The sequence below is a fragment of the Marmota monax genome, unplaced genomic scaffold (genome assembly GCF_021218885.2).
Source record: "Marmota monax isolate L192 unplaced genomic scaffold, Marmota_monax_Labrador192_F-V1.1 WCK01_AAM20220418_F8-fsc00004, whole genome shotgun sequence".
Taxonomy (NCBI): Eukaryota; Metazoa; Chordata; class Mammalia; order Rodentia; family Sciuridae; genus Marmota; species Marmota monax.
In genome coordinates this window covers 4,812,105-4,832,097 of record NW_026692881.1, presented here as the reverse complement: position 1 = coordinate 4,832,097, position 19,993 = coordinate 4,812,105, and the positions used below count along the sequence as shown (strand labels likewise).

The following is a 19,993-nucleotide window of genomic DNA, read 5'->3' as shown; positions in this document are numbered from 1 at the left end:
GAACACCCATTGCAAAATGTAACACCCATCCTTTTCCCAGCCCAGCCCTTCTGCTCTAGAAATTTGAGATACCTCAGGAATCTAGCAGATTCCTCAAGCAGATGCAGATACATAATTCTTTATAATGGGAAGATGAGTGTCTGGGGTCACCTACCAGGTCAAGAAAGAGACGTCTACTCTCTCCTCTCTTCTTCACTGCCTTCCTGATCAGCTGGGATTGGAGGCAGGCATTGCCAGCTTTGTTTTTAGATGTATCCTCTTACTTCGCTTAGTCCAGCAGGTCTATAAATGCAACTCCCTTCATGCAGCTGTGCTTATTTGTCCTGAACCTAAACTGCAACCACAAATACTGTGGTTTGAAAGAGTCCATGTGCCCCATTACAATGGACCACAGTGGACTTTCCTCTGAGTCAGTTTTTACTGGATCTGAGCCAGCTTATTTCTTTCTGCTTCTTGGAACATCCCTTGAAAGGTAGAAATGAAGCTGATCTTAATTCTTCCTTCAACATGACATGCCCTTTTGAAATTGTACAAATAACAGTGTCTGATTGTCATGTTGAATTGCGAGCATGGATGTGAAATGCTCCGAAATCTGACTGAAGCCAAATATTAGGTCATAAGTCAACATTTTGCTGAGAAACTTGGTTACTAAGAGGTTGAAAATTTATATCTTTTCATGAGAAAACTTGTTTGCCAGCAGGAAAAAATTTCAAAGACTGTTATCTTTCTAGGTGGAGGGAGAGAGATGTGTATAATTTTGCAACCTGGGTCAAAGTCCTTTGGGACTTCCGAAATTGGATTGGTTGAGGAATGAGGCTTTGGTGTAATACTTGAATTGTTCCCTGGGGTGAAAGTCAATGGGTGGCACAGGTGTGTGTCATTTCTTACAAGGTGGTTAGGCAAAATTGTGTGAAAGGCTAAGAGCCGCCTATTCCCACTGCAGGAGGTCACCTTCTGCCCACAAATCCTTCTGATGGAGAGAATATGACACGAAAATGAGCCATCTTGGGCCATGAGCACTCAGGGTCTTGAAAGAAGTAAAATCCTGATCTTCATCTGAGTGACTACAGCAGTCCTTGGAAAAATCGTGGTGGATGTGAAGACAACTAAACAGAAGCAGGAGACAGGGATGATGCCCTCTACACTGCCAAGAAGTCTGTAGCTTACCAGCATGGCCTATTTTTGTCTGTGATGCTTCAGTCCTATTACCAAGCCCACACTGAGGTCTTCCAGTCTCTATCGTGTGAGCCATAGTAGGAGGGAAGAAAAGGCGAGGAGGCATCTGCGGCTCACTAAAGAATGAAAACCAGGCGCTTTGCTGCATTAAGAACATTATGCACTATTTTAAGAAGGCCAAGTGACAATGTCTAGTTCACATTTCCTTCCAAAAACATAAAGCAGCTCACATTCCCTCTTGAGTGCCCAAACTCTAGCAAAAGTTCCAATTGTGGCTTAAGATAGAATTGAACTTCTATTAGGAATGGGTGTGATGGAGTAGGACTTTAGCTGTGGCTGTAGGCGAATTCCTGATGGAATAATCTGTAACTCCTGCACTATATGGAAATACTGGCATTAGAAACCTGATCCTATACATGTACGTGTATGTGCACAGATGTATGTATGTATGTATGTGCATGTGTGCCACTGTGACTCACCTCAAGCTCTTCCTCTCCACCCCTCTCATGACATACTGTAGGTATCTGGAGCCTACATATCTTTTTTATACATAACCAAAATGAGTGGCATCAACCAATGGTGACATTTGTATGCTAGAAAATGGTAGGAAGGTTTGCTATGCTGTCTGTGGGCAAGAGGGCCATTTAGGAAGGGTCCTTCAAATCCCACCATTGAGATGTCTCACTACTTGAAATGAATATAGCAGGCCATATGCCTGCCTGACTTTATGATGATTTTTTGGTATTTCAGGCAAAGAAGGGGAATTATGCCTTTCTGTGGGATGTGGCCGTGGTGGAGTATGCAGCCCTGACAGATGACGACTGTTCAGTGACTGTCATCGGCAACAGCATCAGCAGCAAGGGCTATGGGATTGCCCTGCAGCACGGCAGCCCCTACAGGGATCTCTTCTCTCAGAGGTAGGCATGGTCAATAAGGCCCCAACAGTCTCCGGACTCCAACAGCTGGGAATTGAAAAATAACTTCTCTTGAAAGATAAGAGCCAACATAAACTCATTTAATCATCATATCTTCCTAAGCACCAACAATGTACCTAGTACATCCTTTACCCACCTCCAACTAACTCACGTGAAGGAGTTGGGATAAAAATAGAAATATATAGCCCCTTCTCATGAAAGTGTGTATTGCCAGTGGGATGTGAGCAGGCAGTGCCAGCCAGCCGAGGGCGTAAGTGCAAAGGCAAGGTCATCTTCAGGTTTGGAGGCAGAGGAGGGCATCTGACAGGACCCAGGAGACCCAGAAGGACTTCCCAGAGGTGGTGACACCTGAGGTTTCAAGGAGGAGAAGGAGTTAGCTAAGTAAATGAATAATAAATCTCATCTTCAAAGGGCCTAATAATCACTTTTATGTGTTGCTGAGGATCGAACCCGGGCCGCACGCATGCCAGGCGAGCGCGCTACCGCTTGAGCCACATCCCCAGCCCTAATAATCACTTTTAAAGATCGATATATCTGCAAAGTGGCAATCATCCATGTGGAGGCTTTAAAAAATGGAATCAGAAAAGCAGAAGGTTTCCACATTCATCTGGATTGTGTGGTAGGCGGTTCCTGGCCCAAAGAGTTGCTATCTTGGGAGAGGACCTAGCTGGGCTCTGTGGAGATAGGATAGGTATTCATTACTTGCCTACTCCCCAACTTCCCAGGAGCAGAATCCGGGTTTCCAAGCCATTTTCTTAGAATTAATTCAGATATTGTTGGTAATTATATTAGCAAAAAGGGGATTGGAGAGAAAGTGGGGTGGTAGGCTATACAGACAGGAGAGTTCCAGACTAGGCAAAACGAGTGGATGCCCTCCATCAGGAATGAATAGATTATGCCTAGTTTGTATTTGCCTTTTAGCTTCCCTTGTGATTTGCTCGTGTGAGCTCATCCCTTGAGTCTGTCCAGCATTTCCCTTGGACATGGTCAGGTTTCCAAGTGCTTAATCCAAGCCCCTGACTTCTTCTTTGAGAAGTATCCATCCCTATTTTCTGACACAGGTGCTTATCTTGGTCCTTGGCCAGATGACCTGGCTTTAGCCAGAAAGAGTGGAACTGAAGGTCATGGGTAAGCTCAGTGGGCTTCTCCCAGTTGTCAACCATCCAACCAACAGGAGCTCCTGTCCCCAAGGACATCTAAGTCTTGGGCCCTTCACTTGCACATATCTATGAGATGGCCTCCTGTTGGCTGAATGAGGTGGAATTACAGAGCCCAGAGAGGAAGCCCTAATGGCAGGCTCTGCCTTAGTCCATCAAAATTCAAAAAGTATCAGGAATATCCAAGTGAAGAGACTGGCATAGTGCCAGGGTTAGGCACAAGTCTCAGGCACCTGATTGATGCATGAACACCATCACTGAGGAGTATCCATTTGGAGGTAAAACGTTCCTTGAGGTCATCTCTTTTACATCCTACAGCCCAGAGAGAGTAACTGTCACCTGTGATTGCTTAGCCAACTTCTGGTAGAGCAGGGATTAGAATCCAGGCCTCCTGAACTGCAGGGCTGTGCACATGTTTCTGTTAGGTCTCCACACCCTACCTCTTCACTTCTCCCACCTCCAGAAGTCCAGATTGGGCATTTCTTCTGCTCATAAGTACCCAAGCGACAGCCTCATCCAGGAAAGGCTGAGGAGGAAAGCTTGCAACTAGTTCAATAAGTGTCTTGTTTGCAAAAGCGGAAAAAAGGGTAGAACTAATGAAGGTAAATGAGACTTTGGGGTTTTCTCTAGAATTTCATCAAGTATACATTCTGTGCCTTACTCTATTCCCTGGAGCCAAGAGCAATGACGAGAGAGACGGAAAAGTAGTAATTTATCAATTACTAGATTAAAGGCATGAAGAAAGGATGCCTTCCCTTCAGGGTTTAGAACACATTGGCGTTTTTGCAGTTTACTCTAGTTGGTTTTCCTAGATACAAAGCTCAGGGCAATTGCACAGACCATCAACTTGAGAGCATCTTTGTGGAACAGATAAGGAAGCCTGTGGGGCCAAATGCAACAGTGACACTAAAAAAATAAAATAAAATAAAATAAAATGAAGTCAGGGAAGTTAAAAGTCCAAAATAGGTCACAGAAGGACATGAAAATTCTCGACGTGGAAAAGGAAGAGATGAGTAGGGAGGGGTTTGGTTGCTCCTCTCCAATACCAGAAGTCTTGCTGAGTCTTTTGTAAGCTCCGGAAGGCAGTGGACCAAGATCAGCTTTTGGGTGTAGGCTCCCAGAGAGACAGGCTAGCCCTGGAATAGGCCTGCACATGGTCTGTCCACTGAATTACTGAGAGGTCTCTCCACAAAATTCCTCCCCAGATACCCTTGGGATTCTCCCTCCTATCCCAGTGGTCATCATACACAAAAGTGGCTAGTCCAGTTTCCATGTCATCCTGGAAAAAAATAATTTTATCCTTCTCTGCTTTCACCAGAGGGCTGTTTGCTTTCTGACTATAAGTTTCCCAGGAGGCTGTATTCCTGCAGTATTGTTTTCTGTCTCCATATTGAAGCCCCTCATGGGCGGACAGCATCCTTCGCCCAACAGACAGGAGTCTAATTTTGAAGGAACACTGAGACTCAGGTTTCCAATTTACTGTTGCCAGTGGTTCTACAAGAGGTTCTGTGAGCTGCTCTTAGCTTGGGTGTGCCTCAGTGGAATGAAGGGGCTGCTCCAAGTCAATGCACTATGCCATTGGCAGAAAAAGAGTCTGTGCATCAATAACAGATCCCAACCTTACCTGGAACTGCTGAAACTGTTTTTCCCTTCATACTGGGAGCTAAGCTCCTCTCTTTCTTTGGCAGAGGACAGGATGCAGATATATGTGAGTGTTGGGGATTATGTGCTAGAACAGGTTTGATGACCACAGCATGCAAGTGGGCATTCAATAAATGTTTAGCAACTTAATAGCCATTTATTGAGCACCTACTGTGTAGCAGACTCCACAGCTATTGAATAAAGGAAAGCACCTGCAATTATATCTGTCTGGAAAATAGAACAACTGGCTTCAGGAAGTAACTATTATCACTCTGGCTTCCTCGTAAGCAGGAGTATAGATTATTATGGTGTGCATTAGTTTAGCTTTGTTTCTAGAAAGTGTTTTGTGCTGGTGACTTGGTCTTTCCTTTTGCTTCTATATTTAAATTTCCTTTTTGTTTGTTTTTGTTTTATTCTATGTTTCCCATTAATTCTCTTACATTCTTTCTGGAATAAGACTGGGGCATGCCATTGTAGAAAGCCAAAATAAGAAGTCATCAAATCAAGCAGCCTGCCTGATGTTATAGTAGAGCTGCCAAGGAGTAGAGACTGGGGATCCAACTTCATGATCTGGCCAGAGCCTCACTGTCCCCTTGGCCAGAACCTTACCCTGAGAGAATAGCCTACAATTCCAGAAAAAAGCAAGGTCTCACTTATCAGAATGACCAGATCAGAAGAGCAGCATGGCCACTTTCTAGTTGCAACTTTGGGAAAGTCATCTAGATCCCAAACTCCAGGTCTTTAAGAAATAAAATAGACATAATAAAATTGTTCTGCAGGTTGTTATAAGGATCAAACAGTGTAAAATGACTTGTCCCTACTGTGTTCTCAGTAGGAGGCAGATCATATCAATACTGGCTCTGTAAAGTGGCAAGTCAATACAGCTATCAGACTGTGCATTTACTAATCCCCTTTTATGGAACATTTATTACTTGCTAGGTCTTGAGCTAATGGTCTCGATGAGGTAAGTACATTGACCTAATCTTAGATTTTAGTGCTAAGAGAGTCTAAGTTGAAAGGTTAAGAGTCTGGATTTGACCTAATATCCATCAGAGCAGAGTCTATGTCCACAAACACACGACTCTTTTGTCTCCATAGTGAGCTGATTATTCAACCACTAACCTTCTACAGGGCCATGATATCTTACATATCTGGCACTGGAGTTCCTGTAACTTTCTGGAAGTTCAAACTGCTCAACCCTGGCAGAAGAGAAGTAACTAAGGCCAGTGGACATACAGACATGCAGCTTCCCTCACATGATAGGAGCCATGGGAAATACTGAGTGAGACACTGAAGTTGCCCAATTAATCATGCAGTATGCCATGTAATAGAGTTATGGTGCTCAGGCACCACACCACACAAATGTTCCCAAACCACACAAATGCATGCTTAAATCATGCATTTATCTCAACAACCAAGGCTCTCCTTGGACAGCCACCTTCTAAGTCTTTTGTGTTCATTAATGCCCTGGGTACTTAATGCACATCACATCAAGAGCTCATCATATCATTTTAGTTTAGGCTTCTTTTCATTATTTAATGAATGCATTCCTACATTGATTGATAAATTAAACATCTGCTGATGGCCTTTGCTGTGCTAACCACTGTGCCTGCATAGTAGAAAACATAGGAAGCAATGCACAATCCATGCCCTAAGCCCCTGCCTTACTCATCCAGTAGGAATCAACAGTCTGTGTCAGAAAAACGAGGTCGCTGAGGTTTAACAGGAGCATGGTCCTTGTCTAGGACATACAGCTGAGATCTGGTGCCTCCAAAGCCTGTTCTTTGCACTGAAACAAGTTTTTCCTAGCCAGTGAGAAGCCACCCCATGCTGGACTTATGATTCTGGCATGTCAGAGGACATGGTGAAGTTGTCACCCTTTGTCTCCTTCAGATGCAAGCCCAAGTATGTTCACTGAGCATAGCCTTAGACTTGTGGCCACAGCTAAGTAAAGGCTGCACAAATCATTCTATTGAGCATTCTCTGGCATGAGGAATTGCTGCTCTTTGTGCATACTCGGAGGCTCAAGGAGGTCACTGAAGATATTGTTAGTTGAATACATCATCATGAACCAGGCCCAAAGAGGTCTACTCCCCAAATGGAAAGGCCTGGGTATTTGGAGTCTAACAGCTACCACTGGCTTGCTGTTTAGACCCTTTGCTCACATAGGGAATGCTCAAAATACCACAATTTAAAAAAACCACTGTGGGGAAATCTAAGGAACAAATAGAGGTTGCCCCACCACTGCACAACAACACCATAAAATCCAGACTCCCTCTCATGCCCTCTCAGAACCCACATTTAGGCCATGCTTGCTTTGTTCTCTTCATCTCGTGCCACCCTCCTCATCATTTACAGCCTCACTAGCCATGTTCCAGCTTCTTAGACATGACAGCACCTGAACCAGACAAGACACACAGTTCCAGTCTCTGGAAGGTTCTTCCTCCCCTCATTGGATGCCGACTCTGACAATCTCAAAGTGACTTTGGCAAGATATACCACCTCTTGTGCCTCGGTTTCCTTCTTGGCAAAAATGAGAAGATAGGAATGAACCTCTTAAAGTGTTGACATGAGGGTTCAACACTATCTGCCAAGAACTTAGGATACTCCCCACAAAGAATTTGTAGGCCAGTGTGAGATACTTCATGACTGATTGTCCCTTAGGTTTTCACTAACCTGTCACCTCATCCTCCAATCTAAGCCATCTCTCCCTGCAGTGTACCATTTCCTGGCACCTTTACTCTCATTTCATGGTGTTTATCACAGCATCTGTCTTTCTGTTAACTGCTCTAATTGTTTTAAGGTGGGTGTTTGTGTCTCCAGACCACAAGCTCAGCAGTACTGAATATTGTGCTTGGCACGGTGCAGAAGCTCCTCAAATCAAAGGAATAAATGAAGGCTTTTGTGAATCTTAGTGGGAGAGACTTAGGATATACAGGTTAAGTACGCCTTATCTCAAATGAATAGGATCAGAAATGTTTTGGATTTTGGATTTTAACCAATTTTGAAATATTTACATACATGGAATGAGATATCTATGGAATGGGCCCTATCTCTGAACCTGAAATTCACTGTCATTTCACATGTATTTTCTACACAGAATCTGGGGTAATCTCATATAATATTTTTTAAAAAGTTGTGCATGAAACAAAGTGCAGCAAGTGTACACTGAACCATCAGAGGTCAGGTGTGGAATTTTGCCCTTGTGATATCATGTCAGTGCTCAGAGTGTCAGATTTTAGAGCATTTCAGATTTCAGATTTTGGGATTAGGGCTGTTCAACCTGCAATATTGAGGGTTGAAAGAAATCCTTTTTGTGATCATGAGCACTCTAAATTGACAGTCTGCTTGCCTGGTTCATTTATGTATTTCCCAGATTCATCCCGAGCACTTGCTCTACCATCCATGAGAAGGGCCTAATGTGCTTTGCTGTTGAACTTTGTCCCTGGGCAATGGACAGGGTGGGAGAGAGCAGCAAGATTGTTGAGAAAGGGCAGTGGCATGACCTGATACATGTCTGAGGGAGAGCTCTCTGCCTGCAGTGTGGAGAATTTGCTGATGATGTCCATGGCTATGGCTCACTTGCATTGTGTCTTGCAGGATCCTGGAGCTGCAGGACACAGGGGACCTGGATGTGCTCAAGCAGAAGTGGTGGCCACACACAGGCCGCTGTGACCTTACCAGCCACTCCAGCGCCCAGGCCGATGGCAAATCCCTCAAGCTACACAGTTTTGCTGGGGTCTTCTGCATCCTGGCCATTGGCCTCCTCCTCGCCTGCCTGGTGGCTGCCCTGGAGTTGTGGTGGAACAGCAACCGGTGCCACCAGGAGACCCCCAAAGAGGTCCGTACCCTCCCTGTCCCACAGCCTAGAGGCAGGAGGGTCACACTGGGCCATTTGGTGGGTGGCTTTCTTCTAGTTAGTATTTACTCTGGTCATCTTGTCTGGAGACAGCAGTGTTTTTATTTAGGGGGATTGTGTCATGGTTTTATTTTGGTTTTAAAGCAAGACAAAAACTATAGGGGATGTTTTCATGTTTGAACAAAGTGCGGAGGTGACAGCCATGGCCACTAAAGTCCTGTATTTATCTATAGAGCAGGTACAGCGTGGGCAGCGCCAGAGAGCCCTTCCCCACCCTGCCCCGCCCATGTGCCTCCACCCTGACCTGGAGAGACCACCTGTAGGGTAAGAGAGGAGCCGCATCCCTTCCCAGTTCTCTTGACTTCTCACCAGGGGCCATGGGGCCCTTCTCCCCAGCGTGTGAGGGGGATCCCTGCCCCTTCCATCATCCCTCGCCCCTCTGCCCCTCCTTGCAGGCCCGCTCTTGCCCACATCCCTCCTGGGTGCACACACCTCAGAGGACTCTAGGCCCTGGGTGCACTTCCCTTCCTGCGTGTGCCAACCACAAGTTGATTCTGTCTCTCTATACTTCCTTCTCATTGGGGGTTTGTTCTTCTTCAAGCTCATTTCTTGAAAAAACAAACAAACAAAAAATTGAAGTCCTCCCTTGGAAATGATTCCTCTAAAGGAGGTGACAAGGAGTGCCATCCCGTGATGATGCTCTGCTGTCAGAAACCTGCACACAAGCATCTATAATACAAGCTCGTCCACTCAATTCACAGTTGTCATTAGCTGCCACGTATACCTGCCTCAGCTACATCTAGAACCTCAGCACTGCTGACAGATTCTGCTGGGGCCAAAAGTTGTAAATCTCGAACAGGAAGCAGTAAAGCAAATGGCACCAAGTCCAAAAGCACTCCTTTTCTTAAAAAAGTTTTTGTTTTTTCTTGAGGCACAGGTGGCTCATGCCAAGTTCATAAAATGGCTTCAGAGGCAATGGGTCACAGGCAAACTCAAAACAAATGGGGGTGGGAAGTAAAAACAACCAGGAGGAGGTAGCTGGCAGGTTCCTTCTGAGTCTGATTTAGGGTTGGGAGTTGGTGCCTTTGAACATAAAAGTTGAGTCATCCTGGCCATCATCTCTGTAGTCTGCAGTGATTGTCTGGCCACACCCTCATTCATCAATCTGTCCCTGGCAAGGACAGTGGTGTTTGTCCCCCTGGGTCCTCTTCTGACTCTTTGTTGATCCCAAGCCAGTGAGATCTTTGTCATCCTACGTTCTTTTCTCTGGAAGGGAAGGCAAACCTAAGTCAGTGTATCTGAAATGTAACGTCCACCTTCCTCTCTGCTTTCTGTATACCTCCATGTTAAGAAATGTGAGGTCTAGTTCTTCCACTACCTCAATGGCTCTACTGTCATTCCTGGGCCTCAGGAAGGAGGGAAAGAGGGAAGAAGTTGGAGGAATATTCACTGAAAATAACAGTTAATGGTTTCTATCCCAAGCTTTTATTACAACTGGAACATTTGTATAAAGTCACAGAGAGGAACTATGAAACATTCCATCTTTTTTCAGGTTTTATGGGTTTCCAACTTCAAGTGAAATCTTTTCTTCCACTCTTCTTCATTTATAAGCTGCCTGTAGGGGGACCCAGGCCCTCCCCTCAAGGTGCTTACCTTCTCATAGGCAGATGGGGCAGAGAGCTCCCAGGCAGTCTCCATCCTGTTGATGGGGGTGTCCTTAAGTGAATAGTGAGGACCACCAAAGCACAGAGGAGCACTCAGTTTAGCGAGGGCATGGTGGAGCCACAGAAGGTAGGAATAAATGTTAGTGAAGGTTTCTTGGGACTTAGGACTGTTGGTACAGAATGTTGAAGAATTGGCACAAATCACAGAGCTAGAGATGAGATCAGACAGAAGTTCCATTTTGAGCAGGGAGAACAAGGGGTTAACAAGGAGTGTGGGCATAGGAAGATGCTGAGAGAGCAGGCTAACAGAAGGAGGCAGGAACCACTCCAAAGACTTAAATGCCAGGATGAGGGGTTTGGACCTGTTCATGTAGTGAGTAGGAACCAGGAAAGGGGCTGAAACGACAATATTTTAGAAGCATGTATTTAAAACCTTAGAAAAATAATGATGGTATTCAATTTAGATCTACTTTGTGTTACTGGATGCCCGTATTTTATGGAGCAGCATTTGCAATTAGGTGAGAGTGTCTGGTTACCCTTAGAATGTTTCATTTTGGGGCATTGGCCATATTTCTTAGAGCCAGAATCCTGTCTGTGGGTGGAGCCCAAGCTGTGTTTAATGGCTTTCTCTGGGATGTCTTCAGTTTAGACACCTACTTGGGGAAGAGTAGTAATGTGCGTTCAACCCCTTAATATTCATGTGCATCCGAGATCATATTTTTTCGAAGGAATCAGACAATTATGTAGTTACCCAATGCAGGTGAGTGCACCAAGCTCTGAGGATGCAGTAAAGAGCTACCCACTAGATTTATGGGGGATGTGTAGTCATTGCTATAAGAATAAAATATTCATGAAATAAAGATGAGAACTGCACAAATGGGAAATGACATGAAGAGTGAGAGATGAATCATCCATCACTGGGCCTGGAGCTTGGAATTCTTGTTGCTTCCTGCTTTGTCTGCCCTCCTCTGTCCCATGCTTCTGTGCAGACAGGAGCTGATAGAAGCCAGGGTGGCTGGATAGGACGGTGCTATATCACAGTCAGACCCTCTGTTCTGGTCCTGTGAGCCAGCATCTGTCTACATGCCCCCTTGATACTTCTTTTCTTGAAAGACTAGATCCTGGGGATCTTCCATTCAACTTGTTTATCTCTACTCCTTTCATTCCTTCTTCTACTCCTTGTAGAGATTTTCTCCTCTGCAACTATTCTCTCTTGATTTATGCTAACACAACAGTGTTGCACTGAAGGATTACAACCAGAGATAATGTGTGAAGTGAGTTAAAGATGCACATGGTCTTTGAACATGCTTGGTTAATGTTGGCCAAGGTACTCTTCCTTTCAAAGGCCCTGAAGATGGACAGTGAGGGATGTGGTGGAGGAAAAACACACCTTAGGATATCTTCCTGTATTGGAAAAATTGCATGTTATCCTAACATTCTTCAACAACTTTCAAGGAAGGCCTTCTTATTTCTGGAGAAGTGGGACTTAGAACTGGTGAGAGCAGAGCTAAGAAGCAAATGGTGTATCTGCCTACATGATTCACAGAGGCAGTCTCACCAAAGAGTCAGGGCTCTCAGTTTCTCTTTTCTGCTGAAAATGGAACCTGCCACTACAGCTATCCTGCCAAGATCAGAAAGCTTGGCATGAGAATAAGGATAGTGAGCATGTTTGTTTCATCCCTTAGGTCAGGGATCTCCAGTAAGAAGGCACTGAACATTTATTATATACCACTGTATATCTCAAAACTGGGCAAAACCTCCCTGCCTGTGGCCACAGGTCACCTCCCTTGTTGGGTGTGATTCCACTAGCACCTCCTCACCTTTCCATTCCCATCACTTTGCCCATTCTCTGAAACATGGAAGCTCTTGTTAGGGGGTGATGAATATAACTGAAGTATCGAGCAACTTCCTTGTGCCAGAAACCAAAGATAAATGCTTTCCAAGAACATTAGCTCATCTGATAGTAGGAGCTCAGAAGTATTTATTGAATGAATGAACCAGTCTGGGCTCCTATAAAGAAAATGTTATTCATGTTAAATTGTTGTGTAATCATTGCAGCTGAATCAATGGCTTTCAATTCTGGCTGCACATCAGAGGTGATTAATTTTGGAGCTTTTTAGAAATACAGATGCTTGGGCTCCATTTTCCAGAGGGTCATATTAAGGAGATCCAAACAACTGTAATTTCTAAAATCTACACATGTGCTTGTGATATCCTGCCAAGGATGAAAACCTTCCATCAAGGTGAGCATGGGAATATGCAACTTGGCATAGTGAAAAAGAGTCCAGGTTTTGGAGCCAAGTGGACATGAGCTCTGATTCTGATACTTCACTGGTCGCAGGACTCTGTTGCCTAAAGTCACTTCATTCCTAGCCTTGGTTTACTCCTCTGCATTCCTGCTGCTCCACCTATGATGTGGAGTGATTGTCATGATGCTTTAAAAAACTGCCCATCCTCTCCTGAGATCACTTCATTGACTTAGCATTTAGTCTATTTGCTTCCATCCAGTCATGCCTCTCAGACCCCCAGCCCAGCCTAAGTCTTTGGAGCAACACTTTAGAAGACCACACTGGTGGCATTTCTCCAAGCCTTTGGGTCTCATTTACCACCTGGTTGGTCTCAGTGGTAACAGGAGCACATTGCCAACAACCATCCCAGTCAGGTGGGAAGTTCCTCATCCCTAATTTTGTTCCTGCCCAACTTAAAGTAGGAGCTGCTGGACTCCAAACAAAGTCAGTTCTAATGAGTCCCAAGTGTAAGAGGCTGTTACATAGATGATAGTTTAGTTAATTACCGTTTTCCAATACACTGGATTATTTCCACGTTGGTGAACATCGGCTTAATTACAGAACTTTATCTCTCTGCAAGACAATGTCTGAGAGAAGTTCCCCAATAACCTCTGTAGGTGCATCTGTTGTCATGTTTAATATGGGGTGAGAAATGCAGAGCTGGAATGTAGCCGATTCATGGGTAAATGCAGTCAATGAATTTTATGTCATATTCAGGGATGTTTGACTAGGTCAGTTACCTACAGTAGATTAATGAAGGCAGTGATAAGTTTCCAGGTCTCTTTCCACAGCTGTCATTACCTGGCTGAACACCGAAACCTTGGGATAATGAGGATGTAAACTGATGTAGTTCACATAAAAAAAGCCCATTATTTGAATTTGCATAACATTATAGAATGCACCATTTTGTCTAAAATATGGATAATTATTCAAATCACTCCTGCCTCTTGCCTTGAATAAGCTGATTACTGCTCTCTCCTCTTCCCTTGGCCAGAAACGCAGAAGGTGCAACCAGACATGACCTTGTGTGTGCTATATCTGTGGCCCCAGGTGATGCAAGAAGACAAAGCTTACAGGACCTCCAAATGAGGTCTGCTGCTCAGCTCTGGCCCCTATAGACAGCGAGAGAAGCAGACAGCTTAGAGGACACACTGTGAGACTTAGAGACAGGCTGCATTTGTTTTCTAGGGAGGTCAGGGAGGCATGTGCCTTAGTTCTATTCATTTTCTTGTTTAGTTAAACAGCCAATATAGGAGGCTCCTAATGGTACCCTCTTCTCCCAGCGAATGAAGTGGTGTTGGCGCTACCTGAATAATGGAATTTGAATAGAATGAGGTCCCACTGGTGGGGAGAGGTTGGATTCTTGACAGCCATTTGGCGTGGGAAGCTCTCCCTGGGAAATTTGTTCAATTGGTGGGGACATTTTCTGTGTGTCCTGACGTGGAGAGGTTAAAAGGCTAATGAGTAACCACAATTGGGAGTTGATTCCTACTGCATGGCTTTGCAATCCTTGCCAATGATTCATCCGTCCTTAATTTGAGACAAGAAAAAAAAATATATGGGTGTAAGAAACTATTTATTTAAGCTCTTCGCTTCAGAAATACTAACTTGAAGGTCATTGGCCAACTTTATACAACTCCCTGGGTCGATCTTTATTCCAAGTGCTTTAAAAGTACCTGATAATAACTGCTCACAGCTGCATTTAGGCTGCTAGATTGGTGTCTGTGCCCTGCCTCTTTTGCAATCCACCACCCTTTCCACCTTCTGTCCCTTGGATGTCAGTGGTAAAGGCATCCTTCTCAGACACCTCCCTTGCTCACATCTTTCTGCAGAGTTTTGGTTGGTCTTTTTACTCAAAACTCTTCATGTATATTTTTTTCTGGCATTAGGTAGAGAGGGTTCCTTTCTCTTTGCCTTTTACTTCTAACTCTCTGCCTCCCTGTGGCCTTCTTGGACAGTAAACTGTCCTTCCTCTCTCCTAAAACCTGGCAAAATAGGAAGCACCTCCCAAACACCTGTTCTGGCCCAGTACTCAACTGACTGAGATAAAGGGCCAGTTCCTCTTCCAACTGCCAGCACTCGGAGTGAACACAGCTGGGACAAAAGATACTCATTCCCTGCTGCGTATTAGTCTACTTTTAAACTTTCCCAAAGAGGACCTTAAAGGGTGAAAGACAAAGTTGAATGGAGGAAAAGGGAAGACCACGCAACTTACCAACTCTTCCAGAGATTCCCCAGGAGCACCTGGTGGTCAGCTTTTCTTCCACGGAGTGAAAGACTCTATGGTGAGGGAACTCAGCTCAGTCTAGCCTTCTCCAAGCTTCGCAGATTGCAGAGACGGGATAGTTGTTTCCTTAAACCTGAAAATATTTGAAATTCTCTCAATGTGTCTAGCTTCCAGGCTGTCTGCTACTGGTCTCGTGTCCTTTGTACATTCCAAGATGAAAAGTCTTTTGATATAAACATCAACCAAAATGGTGTTGACACTGGTTTTGACTAATGCAGATAAAGGAGCTATATCCTATATTAGAAGCTTCACAGGAACTTGAAGCAGCCATAACAAGAGTGGAGTTATAGGCTGCATGATGGGCAGAGGCAGAGTTTGTCCAAAGGCCAGAGGAGAAAGCTAGATGAAGCACTGCTGCTGTACCCAATGAAACACCAACCATTTTCCACATTTAAAGTCTTCATTCGGGATTTAGATTCAGTCTTTTTGTCCTTGTTTGGGTCATAGTTCTGTCTCTTGGGGAGACAAACACGTCACCTGTCAATTTGTTATCCAGTGAAGATTGTAAAACAAAACAAAACAATTATGAATTTTTAGTCATTTTTTTTTGTTCTTGTTGCTGCAACCAAAAGACCTGACAAGAACAATTTTAGAGGAGGAAAAGTTTATTTGGCACTCATGGTTTCAGAGATCTCAGGCCATAGATGGCCAACTCCATTGCTCAGGGCCTGAGGTGAGGCAGAACATCTATGTGGAAGGGTGTGAAGGAGGAAAGCAGCTCAGGACATGGCAACAAAGAAGGAGGGAGGGAGGGGGAGAGAGAGAAAGAAAACACACGCAAGCGTGCGTTCCACTTACTAGACAAAATACATGCCCTAAAGGCATGCCCCCAGTGATCCTGCAACATCCTACCTACCTATGGTTACCACCAGTAAATCCATAAATGGATTACTCCACTGATTAGGTCATAGCTCTCATAATCTAATCATTTCACCTCTGAAAATCCTTACATTATCTCACACATGAGGTTTGGGGGACATTTCATATCTAAACCATAATAATAGACTTCTATAGAAAGAAATAATTGATGCTAAGTAGCTCCAAGAGACTAATGCCCCAAGTAACAGTTATAAGATACTATTATTAACGACAGTTCTACATGGAAAAGAAAATAGATGAAGCATACACAAGGGGAGAAGGTTGCACAGAGCTAGCTCAATCATGGTGTAAGGTAATTAAGAACTTGAATTTGGCTTGTTATTTATGGATGGTTCCCGATTTACCATGGTTCATGTTTTTTTCAACTTTATGGTAGTGCAAAAGTAGTGTGCATTCAGTAGAAATCATTCTTTGAATTTCAAATTTGGAACTTCTCCTGGGCTAGCACTATGTGGGACCATACCCTCTGGTAATGCTAGGCAGCAGTGGTGAGCCACAGCTCCCTGTCAGCCATACGATCATGAGGCAAAGCAACAAGTTCTCTAAGTGTGCCACTTTGCTAAGCTGTGATGTTTGCTATGGTTAGCATATTAAGTGCATTTCAATTTATGGTATTTTCAACTTACCATGATTATCAGGGTTTAACCTCATAAGTTAAGAAACATTTGTAGTATAAACTTTTGAAGGGAACATTGAAAGCATTTCATAAATGATGTTTAGCTAGGCAAAGTAGAGAGGCCTTATGCCCTCCAAACACTTCCCTCAAATTCACCCATGACTTTTGCCCCCCAGAGGTATTCTCAACTCTGAGGTGGTTTCTTACCACCAAAAAACTGAGCTCTGCTTATGTGGAACTTTAGATTACTGGAATCTTGGCTCTGCCTTCGGGGCTTCCTGAGGTTTGGGGCTGTCACTTCCATTTATGACACCAAGCTAAATTCCATTGCCCTCCTTCCATCTCCAACTTGTGTTATTTCTTATTATCCAGTTTCCCCTGGGCTGAAATGAGTTCTCTATTACCTTATGAATATTGTCTGTTTTCTTGCTCTGGAAGAGGTTTTGAGAATAACAGTAGGTATCTCACCATAAGCTAAGCATTATGTGCCAGCTACGAACCTCACAAGGGTAGAGAGAGCTGTGATTCCCCCTTTCTCCATTCCAGGGAGTGTTGGGGTAAGAGGTAAATAACAGGGCACTTCAGTTCTTTACCATCCTGAGAAATGTTGAGTTAAGTCTTCCTGGTGTTTAATCCTATGGTTGGCACACACATATGAAGGAGAGACTCATGTCAGTCATTCAGAGAGGCTTCCTTCTAGGGGAATTCCTCTCCCCTCATCCCTGTGGGAGCTCAAAGCAGTCACTGGAACAACCCTTATTTTGCATGGATCCTTCTTTTTCCTTCTGAAAGCATCCTAAATATCTTGGTATTTCTACCACTCCTACAAGGTGGACAGGGGTTGGATTTCTCTCTCCAATATTTGATGTCAGCATGAGAGCCCCTGGAGGGTTACATCTTGGAAATGAACTTTGACATGGTATTTCTTTTGGAGTTTGACCTTAGCATCAGTCATCATCTTGCCTGACACACAGGTATCCTGCAGCCTACAAACAGTACTGTAGCTTCTAACCGCATCTAGAAACTGGTGTGGCTCTTCTGGGAACCTGGTCATCATCCCCCTTCACAGAGGGGAAACTAATAAAGTAGAAGACATCTCCCTTGAGCTTTCAAGCAGTATGACCACCTTGACTAAAATTGTAAACAAATCACCAAGTTTTTTTGAAAGAATGATATTGGGGTTTTCAAATTTTCCTTCTTGAGCAAATAAATAACCAAGCAGTCTTCTGTGATGCCACCCACCATGGTGAGATAATGTCATGGGTGAGGTCCCCTTCTGGGCAGCCTCAAGTCCTCGTGGAACCAGGAGAGTTGGCTGACCTTAGGGAAGTCCTTGTTCTCACTGTCTCCCTCCTTACCTCATCCAGAAACCCACACACTATTAGCCTAGATAGGGACATGTCTAGGAGGAGTCCTTGCCTTCCTGGACATGCTTCACATGGAGAACAGAGGTCACCGGGTGAGGCAGAATTCTTTTCCCACTTGGGGCTTCTAGGCTGCCCCAAACACTCACGGGGCTTGGGACTCTGGTGAGGCCATTGAATCTACCTGAACCTTAACCTCCTTTGGAGCAAGGCAAGGGTGATCATTTCATGCCTTTGAGTGTTGTGGGCTCTAAATGGCGAAACCACGGACCATATTAGAGACTCAAGGCCCATTCCCTTGGGACTTCATTTATAGCCTTCCCCTCTCAGTTCTTCAAAGCATCTTGTCACAAGGGTCACCTCTGGGTGTGGCAGTGTTAAGTGCAGAGGAGAGGAACAATGTCACCAAGATCTGCTGGCAGGGGTTTGCTACATAAGCATCAGTGTCCTCCTCTATAGGATTCCCCATCCAGATGAAGGGAGGTGGGAGCAATGGGGGGGGGATACTCACTGTCAGCAGGCCGAACAGGCCTAGTGTCTCCGGGTATCCAGAGTTTGCAGCAAGCCAGCCTTGGCTCACTCTTAAGCCTTCCTCTGACCTTCCTGTGCTTTCTCTCCAGGACAAAGAGGTGAATCTGGAGCAGGTGCATCGACGCATGAACAGCCTCATGGATGAAGACATTGCTCACAAGCAGATTTCCCCTGCATCGATTGAGCTCTCAGCCCTGGAGATGGGGGGCCTGGCTCCCAGCCAGGCCTTGGAGCCAACACGGGAATACCAGAACACCCAGCTCTCTGTCAGCACCTTTCTGCCAGAGCAAAGCAGCCACGGCACCAGCCGGACACTCTCGTCAGGGCCCAGCAGCAACCTGCCGCTGCCGCTGAGCAGCTCTGCCACCATGCCCTCCATTCAGTGCAAACACAGGTCGCCCAATGGGGGGCTGTTCCGACAGAGCCCAGTGAAGACCCCCATCCCCATGTCCTTCCAGCCCGTGCCTGGAGGCGTCCTTCCAGAGGCTCTGGACACCTCCCACGGCACCTCCATCTGACCGCGCCGCCTGCCCTCCTGCCCGCCCACCCACCCGACCAGCAGAGCTTTTTAATACAAGAAAACAACAACACAAACCACACACAAATACACACACACAACACACACAGAGACTCTTTCATTTTTCTTGTACATATGTGTAAATAATGACAGAATGGAGTGGGGTAAAAGTGTATTTTGAATATTCCCAATTTTCGAAGTCAGTAAAAAAAAAACACAAAAACTGTATGAATGACTTTGTAAATTTTGTTCTATATGAATAAAAAGGCAAATTACTTGTGATCATTCTGAAGTGCCAAAGGAGCCCCCTGTTCCTGGGCCTTTCTGAGGGCAGGAAGGGCAATCAGATAAGGGGCCCCTTCCTGCTGGGGAGAAGGAAGACGAGGAGCCCCGAATGCTGCTTGCTCCCATGCCCCACAGCTCCCCACTTCGTTCCTCTGCTCCTGGGCCCTCTTTCCTCCCTTAGTTCCCTTGGGTAGATAAAGAGTGAGTCTGGAGCCAGCATTGACCTGGTGCATTGGGTCACTGTACTATAGGGTTATCCACTGTTCTGTGAGCCTGGCACTTAGGAGGTGTCATGGCCAATCCAGCTCAAGATGGTGACCACATCGTGAGTCACAGTGTGTAGTGTGCAGCTGCCCTGTGGGCCCCAGAGAAGCTGCCCATATTGAGTTAACAGTCTCCGATGCCAATTTGTTCTAATATCATTCTGTTGGTATTTTTTTAAACTTTCTCTTCCTATTAGAAGAATCAACCAGTGAAAGACTATGGGGGAAGGAGGGTAGGTCCCATCACCACCTCAGAGAGGCTAGGCCATGGTGGGATTGGCCTGGTGGAAGGCACCTGGGGATAAGGAGATGTGAAGTATATATGGTTGGTGACATAGACCATGTCAGGTGGTAGGACGAGAGGTCAGGCTATTCGCTTGGGGTTGGATCATGGCCTCAGGTGAGAGAGGCAAGCATGGTCATAGAAACAGGGAATTAAACATTGTGGTCTCAGGGAAAAGGATCCTGCAAGAAGGAGCTAGGGGAGGTGCCCCCAGGTGATGAGGAAGCTGGGAATTAGAGAAGAGGCAG

The 19,993-nt window shown here is 45.1% G+C and overlaps 1 protein-coding gene across 2 annotated transcripts in view; it reads left to right on the top strand.

The window, feature by feature from the left end:
- Grid1 (glutamate ionotropic receptor delta type subunit 1) overlaps positions 1-18,943 on the top strand; it is a 719,927-nt gene extending 700,984 nt beyond the window's left edge. For both annotated transcript variants that reach the window (XM_046450257.2, XM_058581047.1), the window contains 3 exons: positions 1,927-2,093; positions 8,510-8,750; positions 18,487-18,943. In XM_046450257.2, the coding sequence (XP_046306213.1) occupies positions 1,927-2,093; positions 8,510-8,750; positions 18,487-18,915 (837 nt within the window). In that variant the 3' untranslated portion in view covers positions 18,916-18,943. The remainder of the gene's footprint in view (positions 1-1,926; positions 2,094-8,509; positions 8,751-18,486) is intronic.
- Positions 18,944-19,993: the final 1,050 nt, after the last annotated feature.